The sequence below is a fragment of the Ammospiza nelsoni genome, chromosome 4 (genome assembly GCF_027579445.1).
Source record: "Ammospiza nelsoni isolate bAmmNel1 chromosome 4, bAmmNel1.pri, whole genome shotgun sequence".
NCBI classification, from domain to species: Eukaryota; Metazoa; Chordata; class Aves; order Passeriformes; family Passerellidae; genus Ammospiza; species Ammospiza nelsoni.
The window spans coordinates 47892856-47914408 of NC_080636.1; the positions used below are offsets into that span (position 1 = coordinate 47892856).

The window sequence follows — 21553 nt, forward strand, 5'->3', positions numbered from 1 at the left end:
CAAAACGTGATGAGGGACAAGGTGAGAGGTTGAACGTGTAGCTTCGAGACCCGTTTGCTCAGTTGCAGGAGGGTTTAGTAAATCCCGTATCTCACGCATCCTTGACGGTCTCTCCCGCCTCCATCGCTGCTGGGAAGTTCCGCAGCGTTCCCGCAGCCCCGACCGATTCAAGCAGCGCCCGCGTGAAAGAGGAGCGGGAGCACCGCGTCCTCCGGGCCCCCGCATTCCCCCGTCCCGGCTTCGCTTTCGGGCAGGATCCAGCCCTCCAAGATGGATGTTGAGTAGGCTCTGGCAGCGCGGCCGAGCGCGGCACAAAGCCGGGCGGCGCTGCCCCTGCGCGGGGCGGGCGGGCCGTGCCGGGCTCCCCGCGGTGCCGCGGGCTCCCCCCGGGCCCGCCCCTGCGGTGGCGGAGCGGTGGCGGGGCGGGGCGGCCGCGCCCCGGGGCACCCCTGCCCGCCCCGGCGGCAGCAGCAGCGAGACGCGCCGGGCGCCGCTGCTCCGCGCCCCCTCCGCCAAACTTTTGCCGGCGCTCGGCCGCCCCGCGGCTCCTCCCGGGAGGCGAAGCCGGAGCCGTGCCCTCGCCCCGGGTAGCGGCGGGTGCCCGCCGGGCTCCCGGCTTCTTTCCCCAGCTTTTTGTTGTTTTTCCTCCTTTTTTTTTTTTTTTTTTTTTCCCTTCCCCGCGGGGAGGGGTGGGGAAGGGAAGGGGCTATAAAGCGCAAAGGGACGTGCGTGACACAGTCCCCGCTGCAGCCCGTCTGCACCGGAGCGGGGGGCTAGGTCAACAGCCGCCCCCCTAAAAATCAACCCAAGCCTCCCCCGCCGCGGGAGGGACGGGACGGGACGGGACCGGACGCCGCAAGGTAAGGCACCGGCAGCGGGGCGGGGAGCGGGGCCGCCGGCAAAGCCCGCTCCGCTTGCCCCGGGGCGGGCGGGGGGCGCGGTGCCCCGACCCGGCTGCGGGAGCCTCGGCCGGAGCGGGGCCGCGGCCACCCCGGCGCCGTCCCTGCAGCCGCGGCTGTGGCGCTGAGCCCGCGTCCCGGCACTGCTGCGCCGCGGCTTTTGCGGGATGCTGCCGGGAGAAAGCCTGGCGCCCTCCCGGATCCCTCCCTCGCCTTCGAGGTTTGTTTTTTCCTCCCCGGTTTTGCCCTCTTGCAGCCCACGGCGGCCCTGTGCCCCGCAGCCCGTGCGGCTGCCGCGGAGCCGGTGTGTGCCAGGCGGGCAGCGGCTCCGGCTCCGCCAGCATCATTCGTGCTTCTCGGGGTAGAAAAAGTGGATACCGAAAAAAAGCAGACAGAAAACTCTACGGTAGGATCTAAGTGCTGAGGTTTGCTACGTGCAGCCTTGGTTCTGTTTTTATTTCAACAGCGCAGAGACAATGGCTACAAAGCGCTCTTTAATCACTTGCAGATATAACTTTTATGTATTTAAACCTTAGCGCTGGGTTTTGAAAAGCGGTGATTCTCTGAGCGTGTTTGTTCTAGATGAATTTAACACTTGAGCGGTAGCAATGCCCTGGTTCCCCGGACGGGTTAGCGTGATGCCAGGGATGACCGTGATTCTGTCTGTGCCATGCCGCCCGGGGCTGCTCTGGAAATCATCCCGGTCGACACCGACGTGGGCTAGGCAGCCTCTGGAAGGATGGTTTCAGACAGCGGGTCCTGAAGCTTGCAGCTTCCCTGGGATTTCCTCTCCCCACCAAAGGAGCTGGTTAGCATCTAGTTACAATGTTAATTAGAACAATTAAACAGTATCGCTGTTCTTGTGGCTAGACTGAGCCGCAGTAGGCGAGCTCAGATGGGAGGCAAGGTCCCTGCCGTAAATTCCCGATCTCCGTGTTCTAGCTGGCTGTTTGTGAGCAGCCTTAGATAGCAGGAGACATTCAGTGGCACCGTCAAGTGTGGCACCGTCTCCACTGGAGCATCCCTTAGTCAGGCTGCTCTGGCAGCCCACCCAGCGCTGAGGCTGGGCTCCCACCCATTTCACGCCTGGTTGAGACAGTGGAGTTGTGTCTGTAAAAGTGGAAGGGGCGAGAGTGATGTGAGGGTGAATTCCTCCCTGGGCGGCTGGCAGCGAGTGATTTATGGTGACCCTGACCAGGCACTGCAGGCTTGGCCATAGCCTGGTTTCCATAAAAACAGCCCTTGGGTGCTGGACACCATCAGCATCCTTGGCTGTGCCATGAAGGAGGAGGGGGAAAAACTTTGTGTTTCTGCTCAGCCTACTTTGAAAATTGCTGAATCTGAACTATTTTAGGAATGGTACTTTGGATTGCTTCTTGTCAAGAATGCCTGATCCTCCTGGCCGTGCTCTCCTGCCTCACAGCAAAACACGTTCCTGCAGGAGAGCTGCCCAGGTCAGCTTTCTAGTGCCACTGCAACTCTCTGAAGTGCTCAGAGCAATGTCTAGAATTTAAAACTTGCTGATATTTGAAGCAGAGGAGGACTTGTTAAAATGCTGGGTGATTTTTACCTTCTAGTTTGACCATTAAGAAAGTGGTGAGATAGGCAGTAGTGCATCACGTGTGGGTGTATCCAGGGTTCTGTGGCTGTTTGACCCTGTTGTGAGCACAGTGATGTTTGTTCCTCGTGAGCTTTCTGTGTCAGCAGATAATGAGCCCTTCTTAATTTTCTGAGAGCTTTATAATACGTCTGCAAAATTCCTTGTCACGTTTCCATGATGAGGACTGTAGGTGCATCCCACTCTCCTTGTCTCTGTGTGGCCCTGGACAGAAATCCTGTTGATTTCTGTGCTGCGGAGGGTGGGCACTACAGCATATCATTGCAGCCCTGCCAGTGAAGTGACAAAATATGCATGTGCCACTCCTGAGTGGGGACATGCTGGGCTCTGCCAGCAGCTCCCTGGTGCCACCACACCTGGCAGGCAGTGGCACACGTGTGTGACATGCTGCTGGCGTCATGGGCCTGCAGGTCACCTCATGTCCCAGCTGCCCTGGAGACGGTCAGGATTTGGTGGTGAAATGAGAGGGAATTTGAGCACTGTGTGGGATGCTGATCCCACCGAGATGACTCTGGGCCCCTTTCCTTAATTGTGAGAAGTTTGTCAGCGAGGCGAAGCAGAGCTGTGTAGGATCGCCGCGCGCGCCTGTGTTGTTGTGGGTGAGCACTTCGGAAACACGGAGGAAAAGCTCTGAGGTTTCCCCAATGTTTATAAATACAATCTGGTGCAAACTGTCAAGCAAGCTGTTCAAAATCACGTCACGCCTGCGCTGCCTTCCCCGCTCGGCTACAATGCCTTCGCTGCAGAGCCGGTGCTCGTGTGTCCTTCGGCGCTCCCGGCACGTAGCTCCGGCCCATCTGCGGGGCTTTCCCAGCATCCCTGTCCTCCTCCTGTGAGCCAGGCTGGGATGCAGGCTCGGTGCCATGGCTCTGAGTGCAGCTCATTGGAACCTGAGCATCCTTCAGTGCTCCGAGAGCCCAGGCTGCCTCAAAGCAACCCCGCTCACAGAGCAGAACTGCGTGCAGGGGCAGCAAGGGCGTCCTCAAGTCCCCTTTGTCCCTCTTAGAAGGTTTGACTACCTTAGATGTCCCCTAAAAATGAAGGGATAAACCCTTTCCTGAAAGCTCCATCCATGCAGTGGCCTTCTGCTCCGTGCCATGCCCTCAGCAGGGTTGGATGGAGGCTGTTTGCTGGATGTTTCACTCTGAAGTGTGCCAGGGTCTTCTGCCTTAATATATATAAGAAGATGAGATGTTTATTAAACTCAGATCCTGCTTTTTCTTCTACGATTTATGTCTCGAGAGGCTGGCGATAAACAGTTTATTAAAAAGAAATCCTGATTTATTTCTGCAAATGGTTACATTTCAAGCTGGTACCAAGTGGTTCTGTAGGAGACCACCTTTTATGCTTCCCATGGCAGTTAAAAGGATTGCTAGAAAACCAATCCAGAATCTAAGTAGGTTTGGATAAAGGCAAGCCAGGACTGTACGTCAGGGTATGTGGTGCTTTTAAGCAGCGAGGCGGTGGATTTTACCACGGAACATCTGGGCACTGGCTTCAGTTACAGCACAGATTTTAGTGGGATAACAAGTCCTGCTTGGCTTCGCGTTCATTTTGAAGTCACTAAACTTTATACGAATAATAAAAATGTAAGCCCATTACTTCACTGTTTGCAAGGGGCTGTTTCAGTCCTCCCTTCGGGGTCTCGCATCTTTCTGGGGCTGGTTTTGTTTTGCTGTGCTAAGTGGGTATTTATCTTCCCAGTGCCTGGCTGGATTTGGCTGCAGGCAGCTTTGCTAATTTGTAGCGATGGCCACTGCGGGCAGGGCGGGCGCGTTTCCATTCGCCCCCGCCGAACGCGCACGTTTTCTGCATTAGGGGCAGCTCAGAGAGCTCCGCGTTTCTCCTTCGCGTTCCTCCTTCCCGGCACCCGAAGGGGTGAGGTTGGTAACTCGGAGGGCAATAAAGCTGCTCGGGGCTGCCAGCTTGGCCACTCGTGAGAGGTAAAGCAAAGCGGGAGAGTTTGCTTTCTTTTGGTTTGTTTTTTTTTTCTGTTTGGTTATAAAATGCAGAGAAGAGCGGACTGGGCTGAAGGAGGGAAGGATGTTTGCAAAAAACAAGTTTGCAAACTCTTACAGATTGGTGCACATGCTGCTGGGAATGCCCCAGCTTCGGGGAGGATAACCCCAGCTAGTTTATAGGATCAAGGAATGCATGTTTGGAATGTAAGTTCCCTGTGAGAGAGTACAGACGGGCTATGAGACCGATGGTTACCTGACCATGGAGCACCTGGTGTGACACTGAGCACTGGTGAGCTCTGCATTTTGGTGTCACTGACTGTATGGGCAGTAAACTGGATGGAATCAGAATTACACCCAAGGAAGGAGAATATCCCAGGTAAGACCAGTGAGAAGGGACTTAAGTACTGCTTGAGCTCTGCTATCTCATGAGTAGAGCAGTGAGTGAGCGAGCGTTGCTTTGGGGAAAAGGCAGAGTGCAGAAACTGTTCTGCTTCACATCACAAGATGTACTTCTGTGGCAAAAATCCTCATTAGATCAAACAGGGATAGTTTCTGCCTGAGAAGACAACTCAAATAAGCTTGTGGATAGATGGAAGGAGCTTTGAAGGCTGAGGAGATGTTGTTTGAAAACTTTAACAAGATGTCATTAGAGAGGAAGTATTTGCCCTTAGATTAGGAAACAGGTCAGGATAATAAATCATAACTCCAGGAGAGTGTGCTTAAAGTTGGAAATACATTCAGATGTGAGAGAAAGAGAACAAATATTAGAAAGAAGTTTCTTCTCTCAGAATTCATTTTCTCATTTGCTGCATGCAAGGACATCCACTGCACAGGAAAAGGATAAATGTTAACACAGAGCTGCAACAGGAACCAGCTGAAAATCTCATGACTGCATGGTTGGCTTTGATTGCTCCACAGGGAGCACGTCAGTCATGTGGGACACGTCAGAAACAGGCAGTGTGTCATGTCACCTCATGTGTGAGGTAGCTGATAGTCCAGCTTCCCCAATAACCTTATGGGGGGCATTTTACAGGATGGGTTTTGAATGTCACTGGAGTAATCAGCAGCAGGAGCGGCCTGAGAAGCCAGCCCCACTGCAGGGCAGCTTCACTGAGCACAAACATGCCTGAGTTACCAGAGGGGAGCAGCAGATCCTGCACAGAGCATCTCGCCCTGGGCTCTGCCCTCACACCCAGGCAGGTACTGTCAGCTTTTCTCACCGATTTCTCAGGGCTGTTCAGGTTTGGCCTGAAGTGAGACTGCTCTGGCTTCAGGGTAATTAAACTCAGGGGTTAGAGAGATGTTTGTTGCTTGTGTGACAGCTGAGATAGGAAGCAGTGGGTACTTGCTGCTAGCACCTGGAAAACTGAGCAGCAAGAGGCAATAATTTATCTCTCCTGCCTCATTCCCTGCTCCACGGGTCCGGATATGAGTGCCCCTCCAGTGTGACCCTCGCACGCTCCCAAGGTGACACAGCACCGAGGCAGACACCTCCCCTGTGATTTACAGGGGAAAAGCATTGTTTGCCTAATTGAGTCTATTTTTTCCCCCCTGTATTACTTGAGGAAACACAACTTTGTTGAAACTTTATTAGGGGGTGAGAAAAATGATGCTTTTCATCTTTCTCACCTTTAACTTGCTCAGTACCAAGACAGAGCAGCCCCAGACGAGCTGAGGCACGGTGGGATCGTGGTTTCCTCACACACATTTGCAGGGATGGTCAGACAGGGAAGATGTTTGTACAAAGCAGCCAGAATATTGTGAAGAAGTGAGTGCTCCCTCTCTTTGTCTCTCTCTACTTTGTTTAGGTGCAGCAGATTTACTGCTAATTTGTTTTTAGTCAAACAGTCTAAATGTGTCCCAGCATTCTGAAATCCAGAAATCTGATGGAAATTTAGCAGTTTACAGATTGGGATTGTGATGGTGTAGGAAAGCCAAGTGTCTTGGAGCTGCCAGCTGGTCTCTGGATGCGAAGGAAAACATCAATGTGCAGCATAAACAGTTTTTAGTCCCTGTTCCTTCCCTTCCTTTGGCTACTAAATCTGTGTTTAATTCCCTGGGGGTTTTCTCTCCTGGGTAAGAATTACTTACTTGAGTATGATTTGTACGACTAATAGGATCTTACCCTTATTTGGGGAAGACCCTAGGGGCTCTTTGAAACTGATTTTTCAGTAATGAGAAATAATGAATAAAAGTCTAATGGTCCTAGGGGGTATTAAAGTTACAATTTTGCAGGGAAGATTTAATATCAGTCGATTAAAACTTTTATAATCCTGTTAGAGTACAATAGTCAGAAAAAAAATAAGAGAGAAAATAAGTAGGTTTTAAGACCCTCTCACATCATGTGAACAAGTCTAAATTTAATGTTTGAATTAAGCAGGTATTTTAAAGCAAGACTCTAAGACATCTCTTGCAAGTGTGTGATAGCAGGGTGGCAGACTCAGGGAAAGAAATCTGCTATGTTAATTTATGGAGCGCATTCTAATTCCCTCTCATCTAACAAAAAGCAGTTGCAAGGTGTTTATGAGAAAATCCAGGCAATTAGGACTTCAACTAGAAAATGCAAAATTCATAGACCTCAGCACAGTGCGTTTCTAGCAGCCCAAACCATGCTCTGGCTCAGCCTGTTGCTCACAGGGTGCATGAGCATCCCTCTGGGCACTGTGGGGTCCCTGAGGGTCTGTTCACCCTGGGGCTGGGCACACGCCAGCTCGTGGCCCTTGGTTGAAAGGTGTGGGGGCAAAGTGGGGCCCGGGGGCAGAGCTCCCCTCATGGCCAAGCCTCTGCTGAGATGCTTTGAGGGGACAAAGCACCAAGGAGCAGATAGTGTTTTATGAATTTACAGCTTTTTGGGTTTAGCAATGATCAGCAGTGATGCTGGAATGACGTTTTATCCTTTAGCAGGAGCTTTATCCAAGAATGCTGTAGCCATTTCCAGTCGCTGGTGGACGGACACCCCCGGAAAGCAGCACTGGATCCCACACCAGAGCTCTCACCACGTCTTCCCCCTTTCTGAATGCAGGAACTCCTCCCTTCTTGTCCCTCCTTTCCTGCTCTGTCAGCCTGGGATGTATGGTTGCCATAAGAGGGCTGGAGGAGTTTTTGGGGCTGTTTGGATGTTCGCTCACCCATGACAGCCTGGCCTCCCTGCCCGCACGGGCTCCCTCGGCTTTTGTTGGCAGCCAGCACATAAAGGGATAACCTTTCCCCTGCCAGCCTGCACAAATAAACACTGGCCCAGCAGCAAAGTGGAGCTGAAACCAACCCTTGCAACAATCTGATTTTTCAGACCCCTTACCACAGCTGTGCAGGTGACCCTGGCAGGTTTGAACCTCTGGCGCCACATATCCCTTTGGAGTACCCATCCCTTCTTCACTTTGCAGGGAAGGACTTTGCAGCTTGGAAATGCACAAGTCCACTGCTTAAAAAACATCAAAGTGTTAGAAGGAAGACTGAAGACTGGCAATCCCCAAATGTGCTCCTGTCCTGCTTTGGTGTGATGGGCTGGGGGCTGGTGAGCTGTGCCTGAACTCGTGGGCTCTTCCAGCCTCTCCAGAGAGGTGAGCCTGTGTCAGCTCTGACCAAGGCAATCTCCATGGCTCTGCCTCACTGTCTCCTCATCAGTGCCCTTTGGAGTCAAATCTTTGCTCTGCCATGACTTCTTAGCACTGGAGGGGTTGAGTGATGCGGGGTGAGCAGCTGGGGGAAGTTTGGATTTTCTCTGGAAGCAGTGGGAAATGTCAGGCACCATGGTGGGGAGAGCAGGTAGCTAGCTGAGAAATTAGGAAGCAGCTCATGCCCTCCAGTAACAACTTTCACTAATGTATTGAGCTAATTTATCTGTTGGAATCTGTGTCTTTTCTTAAGCAGGATGCTGGGGGAGTAAATACAAGATTTAGGAAGTGTGAGCATTCCTGCTCGTTCTCATAGTCCTGTCTAAAAGTGAGCATGCAAAGGAGGGGTTTGCTGAGTGGCACCCAGGAGCAGTGCTGAGGCTGGATGTGCTTCACCCAGGATGAGCCATCCTGGCTCTCAGCCACTGCAGCCCCTCAGGAACCAGTACTAAGAAATGGTGTGTGCTGCTTCCTGGGGATGGTGGGGATCCATGTGGGAGGCAATGTCCATGCTGGATCTTAGAGTCTTTGTTGCTGTGACTGAGATCTGCCAGGTCTAACACTAAGAATTGCTGGTAGAAATATGTAAATACCAACAGCTTCAGCACTACATTTGATACTTTCCACTTTCAAACACTTGACAAATGTTTACACATTTTCAGCAGCTCTTTTTCAGCTAGGGAAAATGAGACACAGCATCTGTGAAGTTACTCTGATATGCAACAAATCATTATGAGAGCACCTTGAGGGTTCATTAAGGACTTGCAGGGCCTAAGGTTTCCTTTGCATACTTTTAAAGCAGAAGGTAGAAAATACTAAAACCGAATCCAGTTTTGGATAGTAAGTGCAATCAGAAAGATTTGTGTTCAGATGATAATTCAGGGATTTGAAATTTTGAGGGATCAGCTATAAATATAACATATATTACTGTGGTTACCAGTAATATGTAGTGGTCTCTACTCCCAAATAGGAGAAGTGGAGATGGCCTCAAGCTGTGCCAGAGGAGGTTTGGATTAGATATTAGAAAAAACAGGGCCAAACTCTGAATTGAGTAGGAAAACTCATCATTCCTTTCGGGTCAGCACCACTGCAGGACACTGTTCTGGTGGCAGCACAGGGATGCAGTCTCTTCCCCAAGCATTGCAGACAAGCACCATGCATTGTTACTGCTGCTGTTTTGCTCTGCTCTTCCAGCTTTCTGGAAAGCTGCTGCCCTTTCTCTGTGCCATGGCAGGTGAGAAACCCTTGGTGGCAATAAGGGTGGTGTGGTGACATGGCAAAGGAGAATTCCTGAGTCACTGTTGTGGGAATACTGTGTGTGTAGAGGTAGGGAAGTGAGTGGGAATAGCAATGCCTGTGGGCTGGCTGTGGTTTTTAATCCTGTGTATGTGTGTGGTGGTGTTCCTGACACAGAGGGAAACTGCATGTCTGGTGGAAGCTGTGGGAATCAGCCCCTCTGCACTTGACAGCTTTTCCAAGCAATATTCCCTTTATAAATCACCAACCAAAAACTAGAAAGGGAGAAGTGCATAAGGAATTCCAGTGTGCTCGTGGCACAGCTTTCCACAGAATGTGAGTGCTCAGGTTCTGGCTGGAGCTGCTGGAGCTCAGCTTCCTCTGCTCTTGCTCTGGGAGTCACGCTGGTGACCTGCCTGTCCCTGCCTGTCCCACAGCTCCCTGTGCCAGCCCCTCGTGTTCTCCCCTTTAGCAAACACCTTGTTCAGGAGCAGCTGCTGTGCCAGCAGTATTCCCCAGGAATAGCTCTAGCAACCTTAGCTCCTTTGGTAGTTAATGAAGTTAATGGCTCTGGGTTTGTGTTGTAGCACCTTCCCAAGCCTTCCTGCCCCAGCAGTTTGAGGATGCAGATCCTGGTTCTGTTCCTGCTCTGTATCATGCCCTGACATTTCATGCCGTCCCTGGAGGATTTTGTCGAGGGCGCTCACTCATAATGTCATCCTGAAGTATTCCAGAGGAACAGTGGGAAACTCTGCAGCAAATACCAACAGGCTGGTGTTGGTTGTAATTTTTTAAGTTTGTGTGTTCCTCCCCGCTAATCCCCTTGCTGAAATTCATTACAGAGAGAGAGCAACCTACACCCGGAGAGCTGCGCTGAAGGCAGAATGCCTTGGCCAAGGAAAGTAGCTATTGTTTTATGATTAAAGGAAAGGATTATATTGGGATTTCCTTGAACAAGGAAAGTCTCTGCCCTACTTTTATTGCTCGTAACAAGGGGATAATAATTACTTTCCATTATAAAACACCCCCAGCGCTTGCGCTGAAAGATTTGTGGTAGAGCTGTGTGGCATTCGGGGCTGGTTATCTGAAATGGCCTGGTTGTGCAAACTGACATTTCTTTACCTTATTTCTCCTACTGGGGCTCAACCCCTGCTGTGACTATGGAAAAACTTCCTCTACTCCGAGTTGGGTCAGACTCTCCGAGTGTGACATATTTTCCTCTGCAGGAGCTGGTACCAGTCACCTATCCCATGATGCCTGCCCTCTCCAGGAGTGACATCCAGCCACCTGGAGCTTTGTACGGGCTTGGGAGGAGGAGCAGGGACCCAGCCGGTGCTGGAGTGGCCAGGGGAGGTAACATCTGTCCTGGGGGGAGGGCTGGCAGCTGGCTGCCTCCCCGTGCTCCAGCACATCCCTGCTTCCCGTGCCGCTGCCACCCCCTCGCAGGGAGAGGCGCGGAACAAGCTGAGCATTGTAGCAGGGGCCGCCGGGGACGCGCTGTTTGTTTGGGTTTGACACTCGGTGCTGAGTCCCGTGGGCAGAGGTGGCTGTGAAAGAGAGGAGCGCTGGTATGTGGTCTCTGATTGAAACAAGGAGAACTATCAGGCATTTCCTTGAGCGTCCCAAATGGCATCTCCTGGCTCAGCTGGTTTTTGAAGCGTCCAGCTGCCACCAGCTCCAGGGTGACGATTTTGATGTGATCAGGGTTGAATCTGTTTCCACTGAAAGTGGAAAAATAAATAAGTCTCAGCTTAGAAACAAAATAGTCCATGTAAAATTTGATTTTTTTGATACCCTATCTCCCCGAGTATGTTTGCTTTTCATGCAACATGTCTAATTTGAGACAGCTCTGCGTTTTCTAATGATGCCCCTTTGGAGTTAGCCTCTCCCCCAAGCTGTAGCTCACTGCCACTGCTGTTCATTAAGATTTGGTAGAAATGTACCCTTATTTCTTCAAACCTTCCTATTTTTAAATGGTTGTATTTTTTTCCCTGTAATGCCACAGCGATTTGCTTGGCTAAAACAATAATTTTCCCAGCAGAGGAAAGTTGTGGGTTGAGTTGGAATTGCAAGAGGTGCTTGGTTAATCCACAGGTTATTGACACGGTGGAGCCTCCGTGCTTCAAAGGCACCATTATAGTCTGTCGTGTCCCTGTGTACTTGGGGAGCTTTAATCCATGGATTACAGGTCCCTGAGAGCTCCTGCCCTCCCAGTTACAGCTGGTCCTGCCAATGGGAGCTGCCACATCAAGCTGACTGTGGCACTACACAAAAAATTGGTCTTTAAAATCCACAGAGACAGTGATACAGCCTTGCATCCCTATTGGGGCTGCATTTCTTGTCCCGAGCCCCTGGAGAGGTCTCACAGCCCTGCCTGGCCCCTGCTTTTCCCCAGGCTCCAGGCAGGACCAGACAGCAAGTTTTCAAAAGCGATGATTTAAAAAAAAAAAAAGGAACTACAAAAAAGCCCAAATGAAAAACATACCAAGCGTTTTCCACATCCTTTAGGGAAAAGTCAGCATTAAACAACAGGCCTTCACTTTTCCCCTCTGGTCTCCCCCTAAACAAACAAACTGAGCAGCTCCCAGTAAATGCTTAAATTGCAAAGGTATGATTTTTCCTTGTTTGCACATTAAAAGTAACTAATTGCATTGCAATCCAAATTTATAAGCACTTTTAAACTCCTCTGTTGCTCAGGTGATAACTCTGTGTGCTGAGGTGCATGTATTTGTGGCATATATCTCTGGAAATGGAGTGTATAATGGAAAAGCTCACAGGCTCTTTACTTGCAGCATTCCTATAATAAGTCAAAGAAGTCACACAGTGCCCTTTTATTTCCAAAGCTGGACTTAAATCACGTCAATAAATCTGCAGACTTATTATGAGATGCAGCACGGGTAATGTAAACAGAAAAAACCCCACCCCCAGCACACCAGAGTTTAAAAATAGGACGTAAGGAGGAAAAAAAGTTAACCACCCATACAATAAAAAGAGAAGAAATGCAACACAAAAGCACGGTGTCAGGCAGTGCCTTGAAATTATCCTCACTAAATTACAGTTGTGCTCTTCCCACTCTCTGTAATTTACGTGAGGGTTTGGTTATCCCAGACAGATTTGCTTCAGGTAAACCCAGATCTTTTTTGTTTTGGTATTGTAAGTCCTTCACAGGTCTGGGTGACAGTTGAGGAGTAAAGCAAATTATTTCCATAGATCAAGGAAGATGACTGTGAACAGGTACCGGTGTTGCGTGTGGTGAATCCAGTACTTTGCTCCCTTTTTCCATGGCATGGGTGTGTTTGGTAAGTACCTGTGTGAAATAAATGCACACTGAAGCCCAAACAGATCCAACTGCTTGGATCACCAAGAGCCAAACAAAATGGATTCTTGTCTTGCTGGGTGGGGTTTCTGTGGTGGGATGCAGGCAGGGAGCCTCTGATCCCTTACAGAGTATACCCTGCACAGCTGCATTTCAGTGCTGGAAAAAAAGGTCAGCCAGAAAATACCATAGGCTTGAGCAGGGAAATCAAAAATGGGGGGATTTCATTTGGCTTGGGTTGAGGATGTGCCCTGCTGAGCCTGTGGGAAAACCCCATGAGGTGCTGCCACAGCTCCAGTTAATTTGTCCCTCAACTCAGGACCCGAGCCAGCTGTAAATCCCATTATCCTCTCCACTTCTGGTCCTAATTGCAGTTTACCTGGAGATTTGCAGATGGAGTTTGATACCTGGAGGTCTCAAAGGCAGGAGAGAAGTCTGTGTAGGGCTTTTGTACATGGGGTTTTGGAAAAGTTGGGTAAGGAGATTATTTAAAAGATAGGAATTAATTGTAATTGTCATAAAACCCACGACCTGACTTAACGATTATTTTCGTGTATGTGCTTATAACTCAGCTTGATAAAATGCCATTTATAAAATGGTTATTTCTTCTTTGTGAAAGAAGGAAAAAGCCCCAAGCCTCTGGCAAGGTGGTGCATTTTGAAGTGTTTAAAATCATGTATCTCCCTTTCCAATGTACAGCATGTATTTTTCATCTGTTGATCTTTTTAGGTAAATACAGCTGGGCTCTTTAAGCAAATATCCCCTGAGGTCTGGCTCTTGCTCCTGCAGTGTTTGTGTAGCCTGGGAGCTGCTCACCTGGGGACGGCCCTGCCACATTCCAGGTTCAAACCCAAGGAAACCCTGGCCACCTGCCCTGGCATCCCTCAGCCTGCTCGGGTTCCGTGTCCTGGTGCCTGGCAGGCACAACCGAGTGGCCCTGTCCCCTGGGAGCAGCCCTGCCTGGAGGAGATGGCACCCTCGGGATGCTCCATGCTCACTCTGACTCCCCAGCCAGCAGCACTTTTCCCTCTGGGTTTGAGGCTCGGTCGAGGCAGAGTTTGGGGAAGAAGTGAAAGGTAAAGACGGGCCATTAGAGGGCACTTTTGCAATCCTGGAGAAGGAAAACGGTGCTTATTATTTCACTTAGGACTGTTTGTTTTGGCACTCTCTTAAATTCAGTGATAAACAGCAGGAAAATCCCTCCAGTCAGCAGGAATATATCAATAAAATATTGACTCAGAGTTTAAAAGAAAAGAAAGCAAGACAAACTTGTAGAAAACGGAATAAAAGACATTTAAGGAGGTGGCACAGCCTGGAGAACAAAAAAAACCACAACGTATTTCACGTATTTTGTGTGGCTTAGCAGTGCAGTGCTTAGGCCTCAGCTTGTACCTAGATTCTAAAAACGAATCCAAGGCAAGAAAATTGTTGTGGGATTTTATGAGGACTGGGTGGCAGAGCATGAATTCATAGGCTCACATCTAGCAAGTGCATTTTCTGAGGGACTCTGTCAAAGTCACTGGTGAGCTTGCCCAGAAACAAGCATAGGATGAATAAATAGGCTTTTTGCTTTGCTCTTGATGTTTTGCATGAGTAAACTACAGAGGATTTAGTTTGAAACCCTGCCAAATTATAATGAGTGCTCGGCAAAAACTAAAATCTGTTTATTAACTGGTGTGAAAGGGTGGTGTAACACTGACAGCACAGCTTCCAAAAACTGTGAGCCAGGTTTGGATGCCTCTTTGCTGTTGTCCTGTTTTTGGAAGTGTCGTGCATGAAAAGTGGGCCCATCTTAAGCCTCTGAGGTTAGCTACCTGAAAATGAAAGCACTCAAAATTCTATTAATTTGTCAAAGAACAGAGATTATTAAAGTTTCCTTTTTCAGTAACAGTTGACAACTTTGCAAGGTATTTCATGTGTGGGATGGGCAGGGATATAGAACTCAATTTAATGTGTCTTTTTGGAGTTATTTTTAAGCCGAAATGCTTTTATAATTAGATAAAGAAATTGCAGACAAATCTGTACCTTGTCACTGCTCTGTAGCTGTTAAGGGGGGCGGAAACACTGTTTATGGGAGTTTTTGAAGTGCATTAGCTAGTGAAATTATTTAAGAAGTGAAGCTTAGCCTATAATCAAAATGGTTTATTTTAGTAGAGGTTCCATTGCACTGGAACTGACTATGGGAATACACAGGATTGCAGTTTCAGGGGGTTCATGTGGAGGACGCTGTCTGCAGAAAGCGTCAGAGTTCCTTACCTAACCAAATAATCTGCTGTAACTGTTGTGATTAAGTTGGAAGGAATTTCATCCCTGTTGGCCAACAATAATACTCGGAAAATCAATAAACAGCGTGTTAGAGCACACGAAACTCATCGTGCTTTGTGTGAGAGGAGCTTTCTGCTGGCTTTGGTGACTCAAGCCAGCAACTATTTTGACTTATGATCTTTGCTCCAAAAGGTGAAATGTCTTTAACTTTGCTGGTGAGTATCAACACTCCAGTCTGAATTTGAGGAACTATATCCACTGTGATCAAAAGCTAACTCAGGACCTGTTTGGGATAAATTTTGACAAAGGCTGGGAAAGCTAAATCAGGATTTACCTGTAGGTAGCAATGGCATGTGTTGGGTAAAGCCCTGGACTCTTCTCCCTTCTGTAGGGCAGAGCACTGCAGTAGCCTGTCATTAAACCATCCCAAATGATAACAGAGCACACCATTTGAGAGCTAAAGTTGCATCCTGTGAGGGTGCAGGTCACTCCTGGCTCATGGATCCTGCTGAGTTTGCCATGTGTTTTCCCTGTCCCATCACTGATTTCAATGGGAAAATAGAAAGATCAAGGAACTGAGCTGGACAGCAGGAGTTGGAGAAAAGAGTAGAAAGGGGGAAGGGAAGGAGCTGATATCAGGGGCGAGCCGAGAGGAGGGGTGAGTGGGGGGGAACCTGCGTGTTGGTGGAAGGAATGACTAAATAACAATGGCAGAGGCAGCAAAGTGAGGGTGAAAATGGCCCTCCATGGCCTTGCTGGTGTCAGCAACCCTGCTGTGCAGCTTGTGGGTGGCTGTTTTGCTGTCCTGAGGGCAGGACAGGCAGAAGGGGAGCTGGAGGCAGCAGGGAGAGGGATTTAGGAAGAGCAGTTGTAGCGTGGCTTGGACTACAGTGTGCCGCTTCTCAAGGAGCTTTATGTTTTCTACTTTTACATAAAATATTAGGGGTGGTGGGAAATATCTCAGTGACAAATTTGGTCTTTGAAGTAAAAAGAAGAGTTTGCTAAAAAATAGTAATTGTTTCACAGTGCAGTACCCAGAGCACTGCATGACTGCACACTCAGCCTAGAGACAAGATAAGCTGTTCCTGGCAGCTCAGCTTTGAGCGTGTTTCTCCCCAAAATCAGTGTTAACACAGCTAAGGTAATGGCCTAAACATTTTTTTTCCTTTCTTCTCCTGATTAAAATTGGTTATCATTTAATAATTTAAACTTGATACATTTGTACCAGAAATGGGCTGTTTCCCCTTCCTCCCCCCCATTCCACAGCCCTTATAGATGAGATCATCTACTGTACTGAAAGGAGATTTTCAGCCTGTCCCACTGTATATGTTAGGATAGTAATTTCTGACCTAGTTATAGACATAATAATGAAAGGCTAAGATTATGAATTATTATGCCTAATTTGTAAAGGATTCTCTGCTTTTGTGTTTTGCAATTCCCATCAGGCTTGAGGATTAAGCCCTGCTGAATTGCATGCTAATACCAATGTGCTTTGAATATGTGTGGGTTTGTATCACATGTTTTCCTAATTCGCTATTTTTGTCAAGAACAGTTTCACTGGCAATATTTACTTTCCAGAGGATTGTTGGGAGCCCAACCAAAGTCTCCTAGGGGAAGCAAGGGCGATGTACCTCCATCTGCTCTGTGCTTGCTGTAGCTCCCAAGGCCAGCCTGCTCCGTTTCTGCCATGGCAAAACATCAAAGTGTTACTCAGCAAAGCACGTGGAAGGCTTTGCTCTTTGGTAGCAATTCCAGCTTGAAACCAGTGCCTGGGCTTGCTTCGGTCACTGCCCAGGATGGGCAAATCTTGGTGCCACCCAAGCGCGGTGACAGTCTGAGCTCAGTGCTTACAACGAGTTTTCCTGGTGTTTGTGTGGCAGTGGAGGTGCCTGCAAAGCACGAAGTGCAGTGAGGTTGTTGTGGGTGTGCCCACGTCCCAGCACAGACGTGGTGCCCCTCCTGAGGTGAGACCCCCCTGTTTGCTGCAGGATGCTCCTGCTGCGCTGCCCGCTGCCGCTCCTGCTGCTGCTGCTGCCGCTGGGCTCCAGGCCCCAGAAGCTGCCCACCAGGGATGAGGAGCTCTTCCAGATGCAGATCCGGGACAAGGCATTCTTCCACGACTCCTCAGTCATCCCTGACGGGGCTGAAATCAGCAGCTACCTCTTTCGAGACACCCCTAAAAGGTATTTCTGCCTGGCCCAAGTGAGGAAGCTGAACTTTGAAGGCAGTAGCTCTGGTTGCTGGGTGCTTTGAGATCAAAATTGAGTCTCAACCAGAAAAATATAAATGGCAGTGTTCTGTTTGGTGAAGTAAACATGTGAGCCTGCAGCCCAATCTGGCCTCCCCAGCTGAGGGTCTGTCCAATTTATTTGATTCCTCGGATAAGCCCAGAGCTCCTCCAGACTGCAGAATTTCCCTGAAGTGGGACCACTAACCATGTCTGGAGGCAAGGGGAGCGGGAAGGAAATGAGAAACTACAGGCTTGACCCACCCCACTTGTCCCTCTTCATTGTTCCCTACGGTGCTTTAAAGAAGAGGCATTAGGCAGCCTGGTCTGAAATCCCCACTTCCCAAACTTCACCCTGTGGGTCAGAAAATACTGGGGAAGAACCGAGGCTCCAGAGAATTTAGGGAATTTGTGCCTCATACCACATACCTCCTCCAGCCTTCTTTGGGGAGGAACATTTTACAATAGGCGGTGTGTGGTGCCTGGAGGGATGTGGGAGGGCAGCTGGGTGTGTGTGCACCTCTATATGCTTGCCTGGGTACAATGTGTGTCCTGCTTGGAAGAGCATCTCCCTAAGTTCCAGGAGAGATCCTGTTCCCCTTATTAATATCTCTGTGATTATTTATATTTAGGTAGTATGGGAGTAGAAAGTAAAGCTGCTGGAGGGGATGGCAGGAGGCCAGAAAGCCCTCTGCTCTGCCTTGACACAGAAGCGTGAGCCCTGCTCCTTAGCTCTGGCCCACCAGCCTTTCCATGCTCCCTCTGCCTGCTGGTAACCCTTTTGGCTCTGTGGCCCCACCTAGACCATCCCTGGTGGTGTCCAGTCAATCCCTGCCAGCTGGCTGCCACCAGGAGTTCCTGACATGTGGGTCTGTTACCCTCCCTCTAGGTATTTCTTCGTGGTTGAAGAGGACAACACTCCCCTAGCAGTGACAGTGACACCGTGTGATGCCCCTCTGGAGTGGAAACTGAGTGTGCAGGAGCTCCCAGAGGAAGCCAGTGGGGAAGGATCAGGTAACAAACCATCAGCAACTTCCCCTGTCCCCTTCCCTGCTTTTCTCCTGGATTTAGGGTTCCTCAAACACTGAGTCTCACAGCAGGCCTGTCTTTATGATCTCCTGCTTTTCAGTCTTCCAGTGCAGGAGATTGACAACAGGCAGCAACATGGGAAGGACAAGGACTACAAAGAAGTAAAAGCTGAGGTTACAGTCACAGGGGCCTGAATGCTGCCAGAGCAAACTGTGTTTGCCCAGAGTGACTCATTTTGATGGGGGCTTTGCTGTGAGGTGTTTACACAAGCTAAAATTGGAGAGGCAGGGCTGGCATTGCAGCAGGACTGAGCCCACCCCTTGGAAGGACTCGTCTCCAGACACTGAGCTGTGTAACTGCTGCTCAGGAGAGAAAAGGGCTGCCAGAGCCTCTGACACATGTGCTGACCTGACCTGACCCCACACACCACGGGGTATGGCAGGCACACCTCTGGTCCCCACTGTGTTTAGCAACAAAATTTTAGTGTGACTCAGCCAAAGCCAAGGGTCCACATCCAGGAACAGACAGGTGAGTGAGTTTCCCCTGGGGAAATATGCATGGCAACTCCAGGTGGGATGCCTGACACTCCAGTGGAAGGTGTTAGCTACTGTTCATGAGAGTCCATTAACGCTGGTCAGGTGGAGTTTCTTTTGTGTTTGGGTTTAACCTGAGTGCCAAACCAACTTTCCTCTCTGTTTTGACGTAAGTGTTGATCAATTACATCTTCTTCAGAAGACAAAACCTTCCTTTTCCATCTCACTTTTGTATCTTATGTAGTAAAATGTGCCTTTTAGAGTTCTGTTTTTTCACATTTGCAGAGAGTGTGTACAAATGTTTTCTTTTGCTTGTGTTGCAGGTGACCCAGAGCCCCTTGAGCAACAGAAGCAGCAGATTACCAACGAGGAAGGCACGGAGCTCTTCTCCTACAAAGGCAATGATGTGGAGTACTTTGTGTCCTCCAGTTCCCCCTCTGGGCTGTACCAGCTGGATCTGCTGTCCACAGAGAAAGACACCCATTTTAAAGTGTATGCAACCACGACTCCAGAGTCAGACCAGCCTTATCCTGAGTTACCTTATGATCCCAGAATCGATGTCACCTCCCTGGGACGTACAACGGTGACACTGGCATGGAAGCCGAGCCCCACGGCCTCCTTACTGAGACAGCCCATCCAGTACTGCATCGTCATCAACAAAGAGCACAACTTCAAAAGCCTCTGTGCTGTGGAAGCCAAGCTCAGCTCTGACGATGCCTTCATGATGGCTCCAAAGCCAGGTCTGGATTTCAGTCCCTTTGACTTTGCCCATTTTGGCTTCCCTGCAGACAACAACTCTGGCAAAGAACGCGGTTTCCTAAAATCGTCCAAGTTTGGGCGGCAAACGTCCCCAAAGCCGAGAGTTGATCTGCACAGAGTTTGTATTGGGAACAAGAGCATCTTCACCGTGTCTGACCTGAAGCCAGACACGCAGTACTACTTTGACATGTTTGCAGTGAACACCAACACCAACATGAGCACCGCCTATGTCGGCACCTTTGCCAGGACCAAGGAGGAGGCGAAGCAGAAAACAGTCGAGCTGAAGGACGGCAAAGTTACAGATGTGTTCATCAAAAGAAAGGGAGCCAAATTTCTACGTTTTGCCCCTGTTTCATCTCACCAAAAAGTCACCTTTTCTGTTCATTCCTGCCTGGATGCTGTTCAGATCCAAGTTAGGAGGGATGGAAAACTCCTCTTGTCTCAAAGCGTGGAGGGCGTGCGGCAGTTCCAGCTCCGGGGGAAAGCAAAAGCCAAGTACCTGATCAGGCTGAAGGGCAGCAAGAAAGGCGCTTCCATGCTGAAGATCCTGGCTACAAGCAGGCCTAACAAGCAGGCCTTCCCTTCCCTTCCCGAAGACACGCGTATCAAAGCCTTTGACAAGCTCCGCACGTGCTCCTCGGTCACCGTGGCGTGGCTGGGCACGCAGGAGAGGAACAAATTCTGCATCTACAAGAGGGAGGTGGATGACAATTACAACGAAGAGCAGAAGAAGAGAGAGCAGAACCAGTGCTTGGGCCCAGACGCGAGGAAGAAGTCGGAGAAGGTTCTGTGTAAATACTTCCACAGCCAGAACATCCAGAAGGCAGTGACCACAGAGACAATCAGAGGCCTGCAGCCTGGCAAGTCCTACCTGCTGGATGTTTATGTCATAGGGCACGGTGGGCACTCAGTGAAATACCAGAGCAAACTGGTGAAGACCAGGAAGTTCTGTTAGTGCCCCTGGACAGAGGAACACGGGGAACTCCAGACTGAGCATTATCCTGCTTCCGAGTGTACGGATTGACTACTCGCACAGCTGAGAAGTTGTGACCTGTATTTGTACTGTGTAGAAAAGATATCAGCTTGTATATTTATGTTTACATAAGTCATTGTCTGGAGGAACTGAGGCTGTCTGGTAGCACCTGGCAGCAGTGTTACCGTGTGTCCAGTGACCCACATGTGATGCTCAGTAGATGTCCAAGGTAGGAGAAAACCTCGGAGGAACTGGCACGCCTTTGCTTCCATATTGCATGAACTGCTTCTAAATTATTTTATACTTTAAGAGGCTGAGATACATCATTTGTTCACCTTGTTACTCACACACACAACTCACAGACATATGCCCTTTCTCTCAGTGTAGATGGTAGGGTTTCTGTAAATTATTTTATAGAGTCTTGTTTTAAATGTTTATGTTTCTATGATTGTAAACTATTAAAATCTCCCCCAATAAAATACAGATTTAAACTAAGTATTAACTGGGCTGCATACGAAGCAGTTTCATTGCTAATGTAAATTCTTACCTAGCTGATTTTCATGTTTAAATACTGTATGTATTTCATGTACAAAGTTGCCATAACGTTATATTCCTGTACATAAAATTAAAAAATATTAGATTATATATTACTGACTTTTTGTTGACTGCTCCAAAGAAAGTGGCTTTTTTTTTTTTTTGACATTCTATGTGCACAGACAGGTGTGGGGACAGATGAGACATGCTGAAACTTGGACTGAATTTAGTTTTCCTGTTTCATCATGGCTTGCAGTCTGAGTTAGAGGCCATGCAGACCTTTTGTACAGTCATTTGTTATTTTTTTTGCTAGATTGTCATTGGAATCACTTGCTTTCTGGATGCTGCTGGGTTTGACCACAGTAAGCTGAAAAGATGGTATTTTTTCCATTGACAAGAATGGTAGTGCTACCAAAACCCCAGATACTTTCTTTTAATTTGCAGTTATTTCCATGGTGTAGATTTCTTTAAGGTATTATATTTCTAGATATCATATTTTCTAAATTGTCTTTGTTTTTCTATGTCATCTCCATTGGCTCAAAAGCCTGCAGAGAGCTGGTTAATAGAAAACACTCCTCAGAGAAGCAGC

General features: G+C 49.0%; 1 protein-coding gene across 1 annotated transcript; it reads left to right on the forward strand.

The window, feature by feature from the left end:
* Positions 1-728: 728 nt before the first annotated feature.
* NDNF (neuron derived neurotrophic factor) lies at positions 729-21047 on the forward strand. Its single transcript, XM_059471378.1, has 4 exons — positions 729-860; positions 16898-17092; positions 18026-18150; positions 19022-21047. Exons 2-4 carry the CDS (start codon positions 16899-16901, stop codon positions 20410-20412), a joined length of 1710 nt encoding a protein of 569 aa, XP_059327361.1. The 5' UTR covers positions 729-860; position 16898; the 3' UTR covers positions 20413-21047.
* Positions 21048-21553: the final 506 nt, after the last annotated feature.

Coding starts and splice junctions, on each gene's coding strand:
- NDNF (XM_059471378.1), top strand. CDS start 16,899: ATGCTCCTGCTGCGCTGCCCGCTGCCGCTCCTGCTGCTGCTGCTGCCG. Junction 17,093..18,025: donor TTTCGAGACACCCCTAAAAG/GTATTTCTGCCT, acceptor CCCTCCCTCTAG/GTATTTCTTCGTGGTTGAAG. Junction 18,151..19,021: donor AGCCAGTGGGGAAGGATCAG/GTAACAAACCAT, acceptor CTTGTGTTGCAG/GTGACCCAGAGCCCCTTGAG.